At 38.6% G+C, this 21,760-nt stretch overlaps 1 protein-coding gene across 3 annotated transcripts in view; it reads left to right on the top strand.

The window, feature by feature from the left end:
- The window catches only part of cadm1b (cell adhesion molecule 1b), a 254,707-nt gene that overhangs the window by 188,574 nt on the left and 44,373 nt on the right, over positions 1–21,760 (top strand). For all 3 annotated transcript variants that reach the window (XM_032545059.1, XM_032545058.1, XM_032545057.1), the window contains 3 exons: positions 3,868–4,014; positions 12,820–12,972; positions 17,249–17,386. In XM_032545059.1, the coding sequence (XP_032400950.1) occupies positions 3,868–4,014; positions 12,820–12,972; positions 17,249–17,386 (438 nt within the window). The remainder of the gene's footprint in view (positions 1–3,867; positions 4,015–12,819; positions 12,973–17,248; positions 17,387–21,760) is intronic.

The raw sequence follows: 21,760 nt of genomic DNA, 5'->3' as shown, positions 1-21,760 counted from the left end.
TCAATATTATGAGAGTAAAAATGGCGAATTTGAACAGCGTCTGTTATCTTCTCTGGCTTCTTGGTTTTTCTTCTTTTTATGGCGCTTTAAAAAAAAAAAAAACTGAAAGTGTGCGATACCGCCACCATCTGGTCTGGAGTGTGAACTGGAGCTAATACCGTTCAATAATAGTTCTTACATCGTACATCTGAAAATGGATTGGGTAAAGACAGCTTCCGTGTTTTAGTTAAAACACTGAAAACAACAACATTTAGTGTTAAGGACAAGTATAGTTTTTGTTGTAGAATCGCTGTCACTAAACTGTCAATGTTTGATGTTTTGAGGCATAAACACATTATTTACTTTGTTAATCAACATTACATCAAGTTCCACTATAAGGACAGTTATTTTTTTATTCTTTGACATTTTAACAAAAATAGTAAAAGATTATTAAAGCACCTAAAATGGCACACTTTATTAGCCTAAAGCACACACTGAGATGTACGGTAGTAATTTAAAACACACCGACATTAATAATTTAAAATAAGCGTTAAGTGAATTTTAAGTGAATTTTTAAAAATTCTATTTTGAGCATATATGCTCAAATATATCTTTTAAATATATTTAAAACATATATTTTAAAGGTATTTAAAATATATTTTAAATATACACTTGAAAAAGTGTATATTTACACTTGAGCAAATACATATTTTGTTAACTTAATGTATACTTGTATTTAATATATTTCTTAAAAGTGTATTTTGGTATAATTATATTTAAGTATGTTTAAAGTTATAATGTCAAAATTGGTACAAGCATGCTTTTAGTATACTTCGTATATATTTATAGGTAGTAAACTTAATACTTAGTATACTTGAAATGTACTTGCACAAATGTAAGTATATTTGAAATATACTAAAGCATTTTTTTCCACTAGGGTGCAGCTGCAGAGGAAACAAACCAATGACCAATTTTTCTTATTTTGTAAATTGTCTAATTGTTCTTTTGTAAATTGTATGTAGTTTTTAAAAAGGATGCCAACATTCTAGGAGCAAAATTTTTAAAAAGCGCTAAAAAGGTTTTGATAACTTGGGAAGTTGTTAGTTCTAATTATGTCATTTTGTTCAGTAATAACTGCAAGACCAGGAAATACTCTGATTATGAAATTGGGTGCTGGGGAGTCAAGAAATTAACAGATGTATATTGTGATAGACATGTGATCAGTACGTCTGATAAAATGTTCAATCATTTCACTGAACCACACAGCATTCTGGGTGATGTAGGCACAGGAAGGGCTTCAGCTGCTCAGCCTCTCTCAGCTAGCTAAGAAGAATCTGTGTCACTCGCTCTTCGGTTACCTAGCAACAGCATGTTGAGTAATTTGCGCAGCAGCAGTTTTAGGTTTTACCCCCACAGCTGCTTAAAGATTAAAAAAAATAACGGAGTGGAGTGAAAGGAGAAAGTGATATCAGATCAAGAGGAAATGGGGGATAAGACGGGAAAACGTTCACGTCAAAAGTTTGCCCAAATTTCAGATATTTAAAACAGATAAAATGAATCCAAAGTTAGCAATTTAAACGAAAAGTTTATTTCCTTATATGTAAAAATTGTGAGTTTATTTTTTTTTACCTAGCTGACTAGCAGGTAACACAGCAACAGGTGGGTGACAGCACCGTGTTGGTTTATCCTCCAACAGTTCCTCTTTGCATTATATCTTTATTTTCTCTATTTATGTTTTTGGTTGCTTGTTTTTTTTTATTTTCTTTGAAGATGCCTGACAAGTAATTAAGATGATCAGGCTTAAGGTGAAACTTCTTATCAAATTAGTCCTACTTAAGCTTTACTGAGCGAATCAGCGCATCCCGGGGTTCACAAAGAAATAACTTTTGCCAGAAGGTGACCTTTATGTTTTGCTCGTAAATTGAAAGCAAATTTAAATGATTTTCCATTTGTCGTTCTAGATCTCTGACCTTATCCGAAAATCAAGCCTGGACTTCTTTTTAAATGACGCAGTTCGAAATGAATTGATTAAAGGAAACCCGATGTATAAAACGAGTATTTAGCAGAAACGAATTAAAGCCCATTATGAGGCGACAATAAACTTTTAATTGCCCACATTGTGTCCTCTGGCTCATAATTGTTTCTTTTTTTTGTTTGTTTGGGGGTTTTTTGTACCTATTACCCTTCTTTTGTCCTGAACCTGAGGGCTGGCAGAGGACTGGAATAAAATGGGTAGTTCATTGCATCAGACAGGTCTGAGGAGCTTTTCTCCACAGGAGGTTAATTTCTTATTGCTCGCCGCGTTTGCAGAGTTCATTTTGAATCATGTTAGTTTGGCTGTCTATTCCCATTATCGCTATCGGAAAACGCAGGCATTTCTCTCCCCCCCCCCACCTCCTTTCCACTTTGTAAATGTCAGAATGCAATAGAGGTGTCTGACAACTCAGGCATGCAAATGTGCTTTTGATGTTTCTCTTTTTTTTTAGGATCGGGGGGGAGAAATGAGACTAGGAGTGTTGCTTCTCCGCTGGTGTGAATCTGAGGCATTAAACGTGTTTCCTTTATGTTTTTTTTTTCTGGCTCCTGCCAAATAAATATAGCACAAGGTGACTTTTGACTTCCTCCTTCTTTCTTTCTTTCTGAAGACAGGGTGGAAAAACAAAGCCAGGCATTTTTTTGTGGGTGTGTGTGTGTGTTGGGGCTTAGTACGGTGTAAGTTATGATGACAAGGTCCAAAGTCTTGTCAGGGAGGGAGGGGGGGGGGGGGGGGGGTCAACAATGGCCGGCATACAGACAGTGACTCAGATGCTTGTATTTTCTGCAGACGGGGAACAGAACCGCTGAGCACACACCGGCCTCAGATGGAGAGCACCGATTTAAAAAAAAAAAAAAAAAAAAAAAAAAGCTTAACCAGAAACGCCATCCGACTCCTCCTCTCACCGTTCTCGATTTGACTCTCCTCCATCTTTCTCACCTCCAACCGCTCCGCCCGTATCTGCCGGGTTTCCACTTTCCTTACACTTGTTCATTGTCCCTGTTTTTTCTACTTTTCTTTTCCCTTCATATCCTTCTCCTCTCCCGGCATCTTTGTGGGCAGCAGAGCTTTCAGCCCATCTGGCATTCGTTCGCAGGGCCTACTCTGAGCTGTGGGGGGAGATCAATAGTGACAAACACTGCACATGGCTCTTATATTAAAAGGATTAGACATGGCTGCAAACTGACAATCTACACAGCCTCTTTGCTCCGTCTGTTGACATGGAGCAAAAGGAGAAAATAAAACAACATCCAAGTATTTAATAGACTCTAGACATCCAGTGGGAAAAGTTTTGTTAAAGCGGCAGTGTTGTGTAAAATCAAGTTGTTTTTTTTTTTTTTACTTTACATTATGTTATGATGTTATTCCTTCATCAAAAAACATACCTGGAGTTTTCCTTTGATTCTTTCATGCATGTTTGAGAAATCCGGTAATCTCGCGGGGCAACCATTCATCTCTGAGCTGCGGTTTCCGAGCAACTCCCACCAACCAGCTCCTTCAGACCAGCCAGCAGCAATTAGCAATCACCTGGTGGGACTGTGCCTCAGCTGACTTCATTGTATGAGCTACTTCTCAGTGACACGCTGGTAAAAACGTGGTTAAAGGGTTAATAGAGGAGCCAAGTTGTGATGACTTCCTGAAGGTGAAGTTTCAGGAGGAGCTGGAGTTTTTCAAGAGACTGAGGTCTAATTTTAAGGTGTTAAGTAACGAAGTAATATTTCTTTGAAGTTGTATTTGATATATTTAGCATTTTTATAACTATTGAAGGTTATAAAAACCTGCTATGAAATGGCATTAACACATAATACTGCCACTTCAAGAGTTTTCTTCTTGTGTGTTTGTGTTTTTTCTAGTTGACAGCCAGAACCTGGCGACTGACAACGTGTCGGTGATCGAGGGAGAGACGGCCACCATTAGCTGCCGAGTGAAGAACAACGACGACTCCGTCATCCAGCTGCTGAACCCAAACCGACAGACCATCTACTTCAGAGATCTGAGACGTGAGTGCCGCTCCCCCCCCCCCCCCCCCCCCCCCCCCCCCCCCTCCATCTTACCCTCCCATCGGCCTGAAACGCAAAGCTACATTTGCGATTCCAAGAGTTTCTTAAAATGCACAGTCATGCCCCCTTTTACTGTAACTGAGAGAAATATTGTTTGCCACAACAAAAGGGATGGAGTAAGTGGAAATCCAATTTTCTCCAATTCCGGCTGCCTACACAGGTTTGATTTCTGCCTCAAACCAGGAATATTTCTTTCAGAACTTTAGGTGGGGGAGTTATTTTATGTATTTTTTTTCTCAAATAGTTTCTTGTTTTCTTAGTTTTTCTGACAGCTGTGAGGAATCTCTGTTCCTTCTTAGTGTTAACTTTTAGAGCTAACTTTTGGGAGTGAGAAGGGGGGAAAAAAATGAGACAAAGTATGCAGGCAGCTGCTTTTGGACCATAACAAACATTACTCATTGTCTCACTGTTCTGCACTCCTCTTCTGCATCAGAGTTTACTAAAGCAGGATTAAAGGGCACGTATCTTAATTTTTATCTTTTATTTTATTTTGCTTTACATCTTTTGCTTTTCAACTGTGTTCGGTCTTGTGCTTCGCAGTGCTTTTATTTCCATGACGGCGAGACATATGCAAAAAAGATGCACCCTAGCATGAAGCTAAATCTGCCAGAGTGGTGACGTTACATAACAAACATAAAATCCGAGCATAAATGTATAACACGAGGGCCACGCGAGACGACAACGGTCGTGGTTAAATCTCCAACTCCAGTGTGAGTGCATGAGGTAAAGATTTACATGGTAATTTATTCACTGAGGAGGAGAAAGTCAGGACAGATCAGCAGTTTGGAGATCTGACAGACTAGCGTCTCCTCCGGGGATTCAAAAATGATCTGTACTTTGCCTGTATTTCACCGCAGTGACAAATTAGTGCTTTCTGCTCCAGTTCTGACCAGCATTATGACTCTAGTACACATTCATGCCACCAGGGTACTTCTTACTAGCGAGCCGCCTAGAGCTGAAAACGGCTGTGAATGGAAGCAGCCAAAAGTCTCACTTTTCTTCTCATAAACAGTCCATGTTTTATTTGTGAGAGTTTAATCCTAGATAAAGCATTATACAAGTACAGGGGGGCATTTACCGTTTTAACAATAGTGGGACTCGAATAATCATAATAATAATGAGTTGATTGCAGGGTCTGTAGTTAATTGATCACAATTAATCTAATTTTAATCGAAAATATGTAGAATAGAATAGAAATCTCCTTTAGCTTGAGTCTGAAGCCAAATTCTACTTTGTTTCATCCTATTTTTGTGGTTCCAAGAGGCCTTCCCGTTCTGTAAAATAAAACGTAAAACGACAATGAATTTTGCTGGACGATAAATTGTCCCAATAATTATTGCAATAATTGATAATATTGTTGTGTTGAGACAATTTTCAAGTAACATATTGATAATGCCATGATAATGCAAGTTTTCCCTCTCAATGACCTATGAACTTTAATTTTGTAAATACCACAACATCGGAACTGGAAGACAGTTCCATTTTATATCCAAAATAAAACACGACAACCAAAAACAATAAATGAAACCAAAATAAAAAAACACTTGAAGCCGAAACCATAGATAAAATGGATTATAATGTTTCTGTACGACATAATGCCCTTAAAAAAATAGGAATCATCAGAATGGAAATTATTTCCAAGCCAGAAATAATGCTGTTATACTGAGTTTGGCATCGCCCCCTGCTGTACAGGCATACGTACTGCCCCCAAGAAACAAATCGTTTTGCTTCACTTTCAGTGTGACAAAAAAAAAAAAAAAAGACAAAGCACAGTAGCTCTCCAAACAGAATTTGTGATTTGCAATATCAGTTTTTGTATAGTTACATTCACTGAGTTGTATCTGTGTTAAGAAGAAAAATATTTAAAAAAATGTTAATACAGGTGTTTGAATTGGCTTGGCTCCAAATGTACTGGACTTAGTTTGAGGAAAAATATTATTACAAAAAAATGTTTTTACTAGCCTTTCATACTTTGTGACTTGTAGATTGGAGTCTGTGATCCGCACTGAAGAATCTGTGAAGGTGTAAAAATAGTTTTGTGTCTGGGTGATGAACAATTATTCACAAGTTGTTTTTTTTTCTGACACAGGTATGTGGATTTGGTTTTGCACCATTTATTTGGAATCATTTAGGGGACAAAACTGTCAGTGTGGGATTTTTTTAAAAGTGCAACTCAAAGAACACAATTTGTGCTCTTGTACTTAAGAATTTGAAGTTATAACCGCTGCTTTGTATTTGTGAAAGTTTACAAAATTTACAATTACAAAACTCCTGTTGGCTTCTGCTCTCTGAGTTCGACTTCACAGTTAAAAGGTGCAAATATCTTTGCACCAAAAATACTTCCGCATTGTCACCATTGTACAAATTGTTGTTTCCTTTTCCTTCAACTTTGAATTGTTCTCCTGGAGAAAAACAGCACTTTGAACAGTTTGTGTCTTTACACATATACTTTGATCAAGCTAATCTACTTTCCCTGCGAAGGCGGATCTTTGGGGTAAGAAAGAGCGGTCACTCCGTCCTTTTCTGTGTTACCAAAAAGCAGGCACACATTTATGTGAAATATTCCTGCAAACGAAACTGTTTGTCATTTTTTAAATCTCATAGTGCTGTTTCACACTAAGTAATATTGTCTGTAATATACACCATTTGGCAATTTTATTTTGGAAAATTATGTTTCAGGGTACTTTTCTTCTTTGAATATCAGTTGCTAATTATTAGAAGTGAATACTTTTTTTTTTTTTTTTTTAGCTTTCTGGCTGCAAAATATCTTAAAAATGTCAGGTCTTAATTTTGTTTTGCATGTGTGATAAATTTTAATTGTATTACCAGCAATTAAACAGGAAATCGTTACCAGTTATCACTCATTACCATGGACGAGGTGTCGGACGAGGATGCAGCAATTTATATCGTCTCACCCATGAAGTAACATTTATCACCTACAATTAAATATAACCAAGCTGATTTGTCTTAATGTATTAGGTGGCATACAGAAAATGAGTCAGCTGCTGCTACTTTCCCAAATGTGGCAACACAAAATGTCACAAGTATTTTAAACTATTATGCTTTATAACAAAAGCAATTAACCGCTATTAAAGAACACACACACACACACAGCACTCTCTGCAATTATTGGGACCTCTGTTGAAATGATGTGCAAAAGCCTCGAGACGAGACAAATTTGGGTCCTTGTTCAGCCCTACTTGTCACAGTTTCAATTACTCTATTTTCTTTTCTCTGCCTCTAAACACAGGAAAGGTTTGAGTTTCTTTCTGTATCACACAGCTGTCTTACTTAAATTGTACATGTTTAAATTTTTAAAGCTACCATCCCACTGTTTGCTATCTTGCCACGTTTATTGGTGGATTAAAATATGTATTACACAGATCGAACAGTTTTGTGAAGATAAAAGCTTGTCGTGTCTTTCAGGATTTGCATGCGTCTTGTTTTATTCAGTGTCCATGTTTAAGGATCATCAGAAAATGAATTTTAAATATTCCAATAGAGACGCTAAATTGTCACTTAATCATTTATTGGAGCTAATCAGAAAGTATAACACTTGGCGACTTTCAAGCACACCGCATGCTGAGGTGAGTGGATCCTAATTATTGCAAAGTGTCTGCATCACACGTAGGCAATCTTATTGTGTATTATGGTAATATTGCGACATCTGTGGCAGCTGTGTAACTACTGATCCAGTGAAACACATTTGAAATACGTTGGACTATGAACTTTTGCCAATGACTGCCTGGCTTAGCAAGGGCTTAAATTGTGTGTTATATAGAGTTTAATATAGAGCATCACTGGAGGATTATTTACCAAAGATAGAACGATTGAAATGTAAGGCAGAGGCAGACATGACAGTGGTTGTAAGTTACCAGTATTTTTTTTTTATTCAAAACTATATTTAATTAATTTAATTTTCAATGATTTTTGCACTCAAATTAAAGACTGGACTTTTACTAAATTTCCAGTGTGAGATTATTACATGGCAATTATAAGCTAGCTCATTGTGAATTGTGATTTCTTTTTTTAAGCTACCATTTTTTTTAAACATACATTTTACCAGGTGTGAAAACCTGGTGTGGATGGTGAAGACAAATAAGTTACAAAAGTCTTTACCGAAGTATAAAATAAAAAAAACAAGCAAAACAACAGCATAGTTTATAAGCCTAAATATTGTCCATAACCAAAGTGAACTGTATTATTTGTGCTCCTTTGAGTACTTCTGTTTGTTTTACACAAGAGGAACATTCAGTCAGGCTTATTTGAAAAGTACATTTCAGCAACGAGGCAGTCCTAAGGGATTTCTGCCATAAAAACACAACAGTAATCAATTATGAAACCAGCAACAAGCATCACATTTTGTCAAATGCTGTCATCAAAATCATCAGATGAATGCAGACAGAACATGTCGCACAGTGGTCCATTTACCACTAATTAAAGTCATCTCTCTGAACAGGTGGGTTACTGTACAACCATCAGTGCATCCTGGTACCGAAGGAGCTGTTGTGGTTTTACTACAGCAAAGGTGTCAGACACGACGACAAGATCAGCTGCGGCTTTCGCTTGGATTTGGTGTGCAAACATGATTCCATCTGTCCTTGACTCTCTGGCTCTTTTACACATGTCATTAAGCTTCGAATGCTGCGAGATTATTAAGAGATAATTCACAGCGCTTATGTAATGGAAATACTGTCGTATCCTTGTCGGTTTTTTTACGATAATCTCTTAGATTAGGGATATTGGGCATTATGATTATGCATGAGCATAAGGGATACTTATGCTTTAAACCAAGATTTTTTTCTGTCTTGCATTTTTTTTTTCCCACGTAGCGCCTTGGATCCGAGCCAGGATTGAAGGTGAACGAGAGCCACCGTTCATCTTAATCTATATTGCCTCCCAGCTGTTATTTCGCAAGCCCAGGTAGCCAGACGTGCGTTCGTTTCTCTCGCCGGGGGAGTCTGAGCGCACGTCTTTGTCACATTTGTGTAAAACACCCACAAAAAAAATAAAAATAAACGTGGCAGAGCAGAGAGAGAGAGAGGAGTGTTATGAAAGTATAGATCGGGGGCTGTGCTCCTATTTACTCAGACAGCAAAGATTAAAAGAAACAATAATCAGGAGGCTCATCGTGCCCGCTGATCAATGATGAGTCTGTACAGTTACAGAAGTCTTGCCAGGAGGTTAGGACAACCTTTCCCTCTTTGTTCTATATTGAGCGGCGCCATGTGAGCCTGCAAACATGTCATTTTCTCTGCCAAAGTCAATACATCTCCTTGGTCAATAACAAAAAAAAAAGAAAGAAGAAAAAAACAAACTGTGTTGTTTATCCACCGTTGGATGTGAATATATGTCAGACTTTGCGACGGGCGGATTAAGTGTTATTGGGTTTCTGCTGCGTATTTGTACTTCTCGTAATGGGGTCTGACGAACTCCCCCCCCCCCCCCATCGACAATGCTATTCTAGGCCCCCGTCTCCTAAAGGACCTCCAGTTCTGCACAAACCCACCCCGCTCTGTACCCTCCAAGCCGGTGGCATTGTTACCTGTCATCATGGCTGCCCTGACACAGTGGCAGATCTTTGTGCGCGAGAAGGCAAACAGCAGTGACACAGAGACACACCGGGGGCTGACAAGCCGAGTAGTCGCCTCGGAATAAGACACAAACCACAGCAGAGTATCGGCTTTACAGTCGCAGAGGAGACCTCCTTTTTTTTTTTTAAACAAATTCCTGCTGCAGCAAATAAAGATAAATTATGTCACGGGTCGGTCGGAGCCGAGCGCGCCTTGTTAGGGTGAGACGTTTATTCCTCCAGATATATCCAAAATGACATGTAATTCGGCAGCGGTTGTCATCCGGAATGGAAAAAATGAGTCTTTTATCAGTGAAGGTGGACCTCGGCGCGGACGGCAACGCGGCACGAGGCGATTGCTTATTGGCCGCATTTCCCCCCCTTCCGGGAGGTTTCCGGGTTTGTGTTACATGGGCTTAATATTTAAAAAGTCGTACTTCGCAAACAAATGTGATGTTCAGCATTCAAAGCCCTGCAGGTTGGCTCGATTTCGGAAACGGTTATGGCTGTTTTTTATTATTTCTTTTTTTGCTATGTTCAGGATACGTGTTGGCTAAAAAGAGTCCGTGCAAAATTTGTGGAAGGCTATGGTAGAAAACCGATCATACAGCGGATTTAATTAAGTACCAACTTAGAAAGCAGGAAACATGCAGCAGTTCTGACTGTGTTGAATCTATATTATTATGTGAACAAACAAATTCTCACTACCATATCATATTTATTTACCCTTACAGTAGACCGGATCTGGAGGGCTGACCTTGGATACCACTGGTGAAGTACGTAAAGGCCTGTGGTGATCTTAGGAAGCACAGCAATTGTATTTATCTGACTTTGAAATATATTTTTGATTAATTCCTCTGAAGGTCTTTTAAAGTATTTCTTTAGACTTGTTGCAATTGCTTCCAGTGACCTACACCAGTGTGTTTCACTTGGTAAGCACTGCGACATAAAGACAAGAACGCCGTTTTGAAACTTGTAGGTAAACCACAAAGACTTTAAAAGAGCAGTAATATGCACAATATGCGAAAAGGACATTCCCTTATCAGAAACATACCCGAAGATATGCTTTCATTCTTTCGTGCACGTTTGAGGAATCCTTGAATCTCCCATGGCAACCATTCAGCGGTGCCTAAATGCTTGCTCTCACAAAGCTCCTCCTGGGAACTGCAGCTTCTGCTTCTGTGACTCCCCTCCTCTGCTCCTCCAGACTAGCCAGCAGTAATTAGCAAACACCTAGTGGAACTATGCATCTCCTGAGCTCATCATATAAACTACTTCTCACTCCACCGCTCCTAGGAACAGTTGTAAATGGCACAATGAGTATCGTTGTGATGACTTCCTGAAGGGGGAGTGTCGCAAAGAGCAGCAGATTTTTAAAGAGACAGAGACCCAATTTCTAGGTGCTGCGTCTCTTTAAAGTCATGTTTGACAACATACAGCATTTTTGTAACAACAGTAGGTAGCATGGCTACTTGATCGTGCTATAAAATGGCACTGCGCTTGGAATAAACATAATTCTGCCCTTTTAACAAATTGACATTTCTAAATAAAATATATTCCAGACAGAAAAAAATCCAACATTCTCCTGCCTAAGCTAAATTATATTGTTTGTTCAAATAAAAATAACAACATTTTCAGATTACAGCCACCAATGCAATTCTTTGCAAAAAGCTACAAACAACTTCTCAACCTCAAATATGGGTATAACAAATCAGACAAATCATGTTTTTTTGTGAGCTAACCGTATCTTTTTTTTAAAAAAATGCCTCTTATTCATTTTGTGGGGCAAACCGGAGAATATTGCATATTAGCGCCACCTACTGGTACGTTCATACCTTCAATTTGTCATCCTTTTCAAATCCTGAAGTCTCCTCATTTTCTAGGAGACTTCAGGATGCTGTTTCATAATTTGCCGAACCTACAAACAATAACACAATACTGCTAGTGAAGTACTTTGGAGGTTAGTATGTAGACTGATTGTGAGGATTGGACAAAACACACAATACATAGAAACCTCCGCATCCAGTTTTTGTATGTTAAAAAGACTGAATGAAAATCAAAGGTACAAATAAATCATTACCACCCAGCAGTTAGCATCACACGTATGCACTTAATGAATACATGCACAGGAACTGTATCTATCGGCGCTCTCATCTAAGCAATCAACCTCTTATACGTCACAGAGTCATATGCTGCAATCTGCACTCATCATTTCAGACCTGGAGTGTTTCCCTCTGCAGCAGATGCTCTTGCCTCTCAAAGTGCAGCCCCCTTTTAAGGCTTCCAAAGAGCCTTAAGATAATATTGAGGGAATAAGGTTTCATATCGACGCCACCCGGAGACCTCAAGTAATGATCATAATGCAAAGTGTGAAGCCTGAAGGGAATAATAAACTCTCCCCGCGCTTCAAACGGGGGCCGAGTGGCGTTCGTTAGCTCGACAGATCCGGAGAGGACTTGATAAAGAAGGCAGGTCAAGGCATCAAAAGGCCTCCCCAATCAAATCAGCCCAGGCTGTTTATGTAAAGGAGCTCTCGGGGACGAGCGCTGACCCAAAATGAAAAGCGGCGAGCATAAGGAAGTCGGAGCGAGACGAAGTCGGCTAACCCAGTTTGATGACGACGTCGAAAGATAGGAAGTCCGGAACAATCCGCGGAGGCATTTAGTGCAGAGATTCCCGGGTGCTTTTGATTTGGACTTTCGGGCGTCTGTGCTTCCTCTCTGTGATTTAACTCATTATGTATGTTTGAATGCCTCTCTCCTTTCAGAGGACTGTGTGTGAGCCCGACGCGGCCATCCGTGACCGGCCTCGGCCCCGTTTTAAGACTTTCTTAGCTTGTTAGGACTCTTCATGAACACTCCTCGCGCTTTCCTTTCTTTGCGAGTGCTCCGTGGACTGGAAAGATACTTTATAAATCAACTCGTAGAAATCGTTCTGAAACTCACTTTTCTTTTACTCAATTAAGGAGAAAGCCCCGCATAAAGGGCAGCACTCTGCCTCCCTCCTCCCCACAGTTCCCTCCTTCTGTCTGATTTCCTGATAGTCTCCTTCGTCATCCTTCATCCCCCTCATCCCCATCATCCCTTCCTCTCTTCTTCCCCCTGCCCCCTCTTTTCTCTCTTCTCACCCCGCGCATCTCACACTTGTGTCCCTGCACTCTGTATCCCCAACAGCTCTCAAGGACAGCCGGTTCCAGCTGGTGAATTTCTCTGACAACGAACTCCGGGTGTCTCTGTCCAACGTATCGCTCTCCGACGAGGGGCGCTACGTGTGCCAGCTCTACACAGATCCTCCTCAGGAAGCCTACGCAGACATCTCCGTCCTGGGTAAGGTGTGAGGACACACGCGGGTGTGAAGAAGAAGAAAAAGGGAAAAAGAAGAAGAAAAACCCACACTCTCGTTATGAGTCGCTCCATTGTGAGCGGTGAATATGAAATAATAGTTATCTCTGATCTTGTTATCTTAAGCAACTGAAACAAAATGTCAGCCAATTAGGCTCTCGCGGTGCTCAACAGCATAACGAAAAAGGAGCAGATGCTGAAACTGATGGCTCAGACCGCGTTGGTTTGGCAGCTGTGTTGACTCTGTGAATCCCGGTGAATGTTGACTTGGCTGCTCCCAACGATTTCCCATTGAGAGTCAGCTGTGCCACACTTTGATGCTTTGGAGAGAAATTACTTTAGTTAAGCTTTATTATACATGCAGACATCCTGGGGGATTGAAAGGAATTAAAAGCACTTAAAAGTAATTACTCCAGTTGTACGACTGAAACCTAGCCCCCTTTTTTTTCTTCTTCTTTTCTGAATCAAGGGGGTTGCATTCAAGAGTTCTTGAAATAAGCACCCCCCTCCCGCCTCCAGCCCCTAACCCCCCAAGTGACGTTTTGCTTTCAAGTATGTGAAGTTCATGAAGTTAGCTGTGATGACTAATACAAGGCGGGGTCGGGAATTGGGCCTGATTCTGTGTTTACATCCGAGTGAACACAGGTTGCAATTACACATGGCTGTTTAACTGTGCCTTAAAATCTTTTGGCAACGCCTTAATAAGAGAAACTACATGATTAATACTGTACGTGATTTATTGTATTATTGTTTCAACGTTTGTATAGCCCTCCAGATGTGTCGCAGTTCTACATTGGACCGGTTTTAACATGAGTTCTACGTACAAAAACGGGCTCATTTTAGCACAACGTAATGTGTGGGTGCAACATTTTTAGTTTTTGCCTCAGTCTTCCAGCTCTGACCCGATCTTCAGTCAAGTATGCAAAAGCAAGTTGGCTGATCCTGTGAACCTCGAGGTTGGCGTCCTGACTCCACCAGAGGTCAAGAAACACCAGATGGAGGATCTTGAGATGACTTACAGTCTTGGAAAAATAATTAGGACATCCAGTTAAATGGAACAAAAAAGTTTACCCAACAACGGGCGGAATACGTATGTCAACGTTTTGGAAGTTTAAACATTTATGATGCTTTAAAGGAATCATTTTCAAGAAGTGCTTTTAATCTGACAGACATGGCTTAGCAGAACCTATGTACGTTTTATTTTAATATTACTGTTTAAAATATGAAGGTACTGGTGAAATAACTTAGAAAGACTCAAGGAGTAGCTATCAAACACATTAAATAATTTGTGGAAAAGCCTTTTTTGTTGGCCGCAAATAGTCACGCATTACTCAGGTGTAATCATGACCTATTCCTTCTGATAGACATTCAAATGTTGAAATTTCTTTGTCTTAGGTTTTCAAAAGGATCCAGTCAGGCAAATGACTGACCCACTCCAGCAGTTTTACTGTCTGTCTAAAGAACCTTGAATTAGTAATACGAGTAAAAACGACATTGACTTTCCCTTTGGGATCAATAAAGTATTTCTGAATTTAATTGAATTGAATATCTCAAACCAATAAAAAAGTTTCATTGGCGGTTTGTTTGGGACTTTTGTTTTGCTTGTTCAGATTCTTATCAAGAACACAATTTATCCCTTATTTCATTGTTTACCACTGTAAACAATGAAGTAGTTTACCATTACCATACGACAGCCCACGTGTGATTTTCACCTTCAAGCTTCACTTTTGGTTTGGTGTTTTTTAGGACCAGACATGTTATGCTGTTGCAATGCCACCCAAAGAGTTCACATTTGAATTCCTCTGATCAGACTTTATTGTCTTAGTGGATTACTTGCTAGCTGATCATTTCTGGTGTAAAATTTAAAATGTCCACACTGGTGTCTCATGCAGTGAGTGTGCATAGGGGCCATTGTGATTGAGTGCACTACTTAATGTACTCAACTATTTGAATTTAGTATCCCTTGGCTTTTAGGCAACTAATTTTATTATTTTTCTTTCCAGTTTAGGGCTCCACCGTTACTCACTTCAACATGCAGAAGTTTTGGAATCCAGCTCTAGCCATAGTCATTAAAACATTTGGCAGCAATAAGATTTTTTTTTTAAATCTTAGAAAAGTAATAGCTTTGCATGTGTGAGGTGAAACACCTCACCTTAAAATCGAATTGATTTCCATTCAAAAATGCTATATTATGTATTAAGTTGCTTTTGTTGCTTATTCAAAATGGTCAGGTTTTAAGATGTAAAAACTACTGACTCTAAGTCAGTCCAATTTCTGATCATCAATACGTGCTTATTAATATACCATACAAATATGCATATTTCAACAAGTTCAACCAATATTTCCTAGTCATTTTTAAAAATATATATTTTCTATTAAAAAGTCTAACAGGAATGAAAATACATATTCAGTGCAAGCATCATGTCTGTTAAAAAAAAACAAAAAAACAACTCAAATGATGGTTCTGGAAGTTTTCTCTCAGTTTTCCAGCAACACATTTCATATTTCAGGCAAAATATTCAAATAAAAATGGAAAAAAAAATCCTATGAAATTTGCCTGGCTTTCAGTGAAAGTCAGAAGGTTAAAAAGGATCTCGCCATGGCATTTCAGGAATTGTAATTCCTGCAAAAGAAACACTCCAGTTGCAGTGGTGACAATATACCCTGTCTGAAAAAGAGGGGGAAAAGAAAAACTACAACAAAGCCAATGTTATTCCAAAAAAGCACTTTCTGATTGCTGTACCGATCGATCTTGATCGCATTAATTACAACAGATGTTATCCTCCTTTTTTTTTTTTACAGGAGAAACTGTAGTAGTTCTGGACAGGCGCAGTGACCCGTGTCCTCAGGGCAACATCGTGTTTATCTTCTTGCTTCGCCACCCACACACAACTTGGCAGTGTGAAGTGCAGGAAAGCCTTGTTTTTGCATCTTAATACTGTCGTTTCACAAAGACATACAAAGGATTCAGTCTGAATAAGTAATTGTGTCAGGAATTTCATAAAAAAATTTTTTTTTTTTTTTTACAAGTCTGGCTAAAATCTGGCCACAGTTTAAATATTTGTCACAAATTCTTTCTTGACCTTTAATATCAATATTTTAGAAAAATAATAACATCAAAAAAAGACTTAGGAAAACTTAGGAAACTTCAGTCACAGTATGGAAATTGAGGCCTATATGTCAGTGAAAATTAAATCTTTGTTGAAGCATCGATTCAAAATTAAACTTCAATAACATCTAGATGGTACCAACTGAGAAAGAAAAACCAAAAATGCTTGTAAAAATGAAGGCTTGCAAGTTTTATGATTGTAAGATAAAACAATGTAACTAACGATAAATTTAGTTATCGATTAGTCGATTGATTATTCTGACAATTAATCATATCAAAACATTGGTCAATTCTACAGACTTTTCATTTAACCGCCTTTACCTTTTTTGCACTATATTGGATATAAATTAAAAGATGATAATAAACAATTCAATTCCCTTTTTGAATAAGAAAACAAACATTTTATTGTCTAAAATGTGGTAACATGGCATTCCTTAAGGGAGTTTGAAACGGGTGAAGCTAAACTGTGAGATTTTTGTAAAATGTTACAGATAAGGGTGTTTTCATATTAAATGCAAATGTATATTTTACAGCTTTGATTAAGTTACTGCTCTGAATGTGTTGGGTTTTTTCTGCAAATTACCCTTTTCTTTTACTCTGCACTGCAAAAGCACAAAATCTCACAAAGTGTTTTTGTTTAATTTCTAATGCAAATATCTTGGTACACTTGAACTAAATTCAGCAAGATTTAGGAACCTGTTTTAAGTAAATAATTGTTTAATATTTTATATACGTACTTGTTCCATTGGCAGATAATTTCACTCATAGCAAGACATTTTCAGCACGTTACAAGTGAACTAATCTGCCAGTATAACTACTAGCTTTTTATTTAGTAAATATTTTATTAAAACAAGCTCCTACATCTTGCTGAAAACGTACATGTAAGTTAGTTTTGTCTCATTTTAAGTGTACTGAGATATTTGCACTAGAAACTAGATCAAAAGTACTTTGTAAGATTTTGTGTTCTTGAAGTGTGTTAACGATTAATCAAACGCTGAATTAGTTGACGATTATCTCAACAATCGATTCGCTGCGACTGATCCGATTAATCGTTTCTTGCCGTACTAGAAAGCAAAAAAGCAAAAAACAAATGTGTGTACAAGCGCTGGCCTGATCACGTCTGTCTGAACGTTTGTGCTGCTGTGTGGTCAGTCCCGCCAGGCAGCCCAATCATCGAGAGCCGAGAGGACGTGGTCAGCGAGGGGAACGAGACGGAGCTCACCTGCATATCCATCGGCAGCAAGCCGGCCGCCTCCATCAGATGGATGAAGGGGGAGGACGACCTGACAGGTTGGTGGAATAACAGCCTCCCTCGGTCAGCTTCACGTTCTCCTGGCCTGTCTGCTCGGCCTCTCTGGAGGCTCCTGCTTTGCGAACAAAAGAAGGGGGGGAAAAAAAATGAGTTTTTCTATAAACGTGTTGTGTACTGATGATGTTGACTGGCGTACGTACACGTGAAGATCATCCCGTCTGTCATACCGAATACGGCTGAAGGCGCCGTGCTCAAGTTGCTGCTGCTTTGCATTCCTCGCAAATTCAGCTCTGCCTCGAAGTAACTTTCGCACTGTAGTTTTCATTTCAGAGATCAATGTTTGGATTTAAAATTACTTAAATATTTACCGGAAACATTTTCGCTACACCTCGACTGGCTGGTGGAATATGTTTTAAAAAAGAATTCAACTCTTAAGTCTTTCCGATTGGCTTCCAACCAGCCGCTCAGGGTAAACAAGCTTCATTTGCACATTTTATCTTCATTTCGGCGCCTTCTGTTGCCTGCAGAAAAAGGCGGTATGAAATCCGAGAGTGGCGGGGGGGGGAAAAAAGAAAAAAAAAAATCTTATTACCTCTCAGTTATGATTAGGTGTTATCAATTATTCATTATAAATTTATTGTACGGCAACGGCGAGGTCCATATTAGTCACATTGTACTGACGCGGAGAGAGTGTCTCTGAGCTTGTTGCCAAATTACATATGTATTAGAATGGAGAGGATACATCGGGCTTGTTGAGAGATGAAATATTTAGACAAGAGCAAATCTGAAGCTAAATGCCATCTGTGCCTCCAGTGTTCCCTACAGGAGTCAAAGTCAATTTCTGTTTATGAGTTGTAGAGGGTTGTGTTGGGGAGGGCGAGACAACAGGATGGTTAGATCAGCAAAATGCCACTGACATGCTGAGCAGGGCTAATCCACAGTGGCAGTGGATACATAAAGCTAGCCACAAAGTCACGTCCTCTTGTACCCCAGGAAACACAAATCACTTGTTATTACTGACGTGCTAAACAATTCATTAGTCCCCACACGTACACGGACAGCAGACTTGGTGCAGGCCTTATAGGCCCTGGCTGATTGGAGCTGCTAGCTAGCAGGGTAGCTTTAATGCTAGCAAAGAAATAAATTGACCAAATTGACCTCGAATAAGCAGATTTTTTTTTTTTAAATGTGATGTATCCCTTTCAATTAGAATATAATCAAATTTTAATTTAAAAAATACTTACACAGAGTGATGTATTTAAAGTATTTTTTCTGGTCTAGTTTGGTGATTATACTGGAAACCCAAAACTATGCTAGTTACAAAAATGTAAAACATTGCATAACAATCACAAATCACAAATGTCTTGTTGTTAAGGACGTGCTAAACAATTAATTAGTCCCCGCACATACTCTGATTACTTGGCACACTTGCTGCAGGCTTTATAGGCCCTGGCTGACTGTAGCTGCTAGCTAGCAGAGTAGATTTAATTCTAGCAAAGAAACAAACTGACCTCGAATAGGCTGATTTTATATATTTTTTTAAATCTGATGTATCCCATTCAGTTAGAATATAATCAAAATTTAATTAAAAAAATAATTAGAGTGATGCTTTATAGGCCCTGGCAAACTGTAGCTAACAGGGCAGGTTTAATGCTAGCAAAGAAATAAATTGCTGAAACTGAACTTAAATAGGTTGACTTTTTTTTATGTATCCTACTCAGTTAGAATATAATCAAGCTTCTGTTTAAAAAGTGTTTATACAGAGGGATATATTTGAAGCATTTTTTTCTGTTTAGGGACTATTTCCTATTAGAAAACCCAAAATCGTGCTAGTCAAAGAATTTTAGAACATTGCATAACATTATTTTTAAAAAAGAAATCTTGCGTCATGACCATGTTATAGTTTATAGCAGGGTTCAACAGACATTCTCCACAAGTAGTGGTAGCCAAATTTGAGTTATTGAATTACCGCAGTAATTAAATATATGGACGTATTTATTCACTTGTTGGCATTTCTGCATTAATGTTCTTTCTTATTGGTCCTGCTTGATATTTTAAATTTTCATAGAACGTAAATTTTGGACTGTTTTTCTTTAGCTGCAATCATCAAAATGTACATATCTAAAGTAAAATATGTCACTCTTTTGTGAATATTTGTTTTATATAAATTTTACCAATGGAGATGCATTTGCATATCACTACCGCATGTCTCTCTCACGTTTCTTGGCATAATTATTATAAAATATGATAAAATAATGGCAAAATAAATATGATAAGAAAGGACGGTAATAATGAAATCAGCTGGGTTTACAGATTTAATTATTTAACTTTTGTGTTTCATTTGTTTCATCGTGAACAACAGTTTCTGGCACTGATTGAGTGACATTTGTTTATGACACAAAACACTTGCAGCAAAGCAGCTGCATAAGCAGCATCATCTGTTCCTCCCTATGATTATTCAGAACATCGTTGGCCTTCAACTAAATAATTGAAAAGATAAACGAAACAGAATAAGAATAGAAACAGGCTTTATTGACCCGCAAAGGGGAAATTCAGGTGTAGCAGCAGCACCAAATATAAAGGATCACACAAAAAGTTCTTAAAAAGCACATGTATGTACTTTTCAGTATACTCAGTAGTCAAATCAATTTGGTTTCAATTTCTCAATAGTACACCTAGCAAAATGGTGAAGTCGTACCCCAACTCCATCTTCCTGTGCTTCTACAAGAGACACTCATTAGGCCCATATTGTGGTCTAAACCAATCAGAAACAGTGAAGAGTTGGCTCTTCCCTCTGATTGGCCGTTGTCCAGCTGTTATGGTGTTTTATTTGCTCCTGCAACCTGAGTTGTAAGACTGATGTAGGCGCATATGTTCTTGTGAATAAATAATGATGAGTGATGCGTGTATTTAAATCCCAAAACGCACACACACACCCCGTGCACGCAAGTGCGCTCCCACTCCAACTCACCTTCCCCTGGTGCGCGCGCTCGGCCCGACGTCTGCATCTGCATCGGCAAATTGATGGAGTGGATGTAAACGAAGCGCCCCAAAAACAGCCGCCCCATCTCGACTTGAGGCGTGGCGCGTCTATAAAACACATTACACACCGCGGTAAGCGCTCTGCCCACAGATCCTGGCTCCACGCCGCCTCTCGTCTGTAGGCCGCCAGCCGGTCATCAGACAATCGTCAAGTTTAACGTTGCCGACGACATCGCAAGAGGAGAACGTCTCTTCACACAGCTGAAGTCTGAGATAATCTTCAGAAGAACAATGGCTGGAGCCGTGGTGAAGCGTTCAGCTCCAGATGTTTATGAGCTGTTCAGCGACGTTACGATGTTTGCACTTGTAGTTCAGAGTTTCTTCTCTTTCATCATTTATTTCATCTTTAGATGTTTTTCGGTTAAATTTTCAGCTCTTTTTCCGGAAGATATCCGTCTTTGACAGTTCTGCTTTAAATAGAGAACACTATGTTTACTACATTGTTAATTATTCTTTTACAAATCAATATTGCTTTTACTGACAGTGATTTAAAAAAAAAATTAAAGTAATGAACCGTCCATCTAACTTTTGTGCTGCTTACCAGTTTTATGAATCATGTTTATATTCATATCCTTCATATTAAGACTAAACCATTTATCTGATGCTGCTATTGTTAAAGGTGGGAAGAAATGGGATTAGACAGCGGCGTTTAATTGTTTCTTGTCCTTGTGATCAAGGGTAACGGTATTCAAGAAACTGTGTAAAAAAAAAAAAAAAAAAATCGAACTAAAGCTTAAAATACCTGCAATTTCAGATTGAGCCGTAAAAGAGTTTCAGCTAACTCGACAATTAGTATTCAGTAAAAATCCTCAAGTTATCAAAAGGAAAGAAAGAAAAGAAAAAGAACCTTGATTAAAAATGTTCTGACTCATTTTTAATTCAAAGGATTGGAGTGTGGTTTCGTATTTGACCTTGTGGAATCACATTTTGGAGTAAATACACCAAACCTCAGGTTGACCCGCCCCCCTCGTCTTAAATGAGCTTGCTGACATTTAAACTTACTGAGGAAGACCTCTCTGGGATCCAATCAGTCACTGAATGTTAACCTGAGAACATCTTGCAGCCTTGCTGAGCTTTTGTCAAATTGTTTCTTATCCTGGTATAGATTTTGGCGTATAATCAAATTATTATTATTATTTTTTGACATAAAAATTTTTGTGTGTTTTGTGGCGCTTAATGTTGCATCATTCATATGAAACATCTCCATTGCTTATGGTGTACCTCATTGGAGTGATGTCTCATCCTCTTTTTTTCCAATTTGAACCATAGTATTATTAATATTATTTTGATATTGCTGCAATATTTAGGTACTTTTTAGGTAGAAGTGGTTTAAAGTCGACATAAAAAGACAAAACCTTTTTTTTTTTTTT

This window comes from Xiphophorus hellerii, chromosome 18 (assembly GCF_003331165.1).
Source record: "Xiphophorus hellerii strain 12219 chromosome 18, Xiphophorus_hellerii-4.1, whole genome shotgun sequence".
Classification (NCBI taxonomy): Eukaryota; Metazoa; Chordata; class Actinopteri; order Cyprinodontiformes; family Poeciliidae; genus Xiphophorus; species Xiphophorus hellerii.
This window is presented reverse-complemented; position numbering and strand designations above follow the sequence as displayed.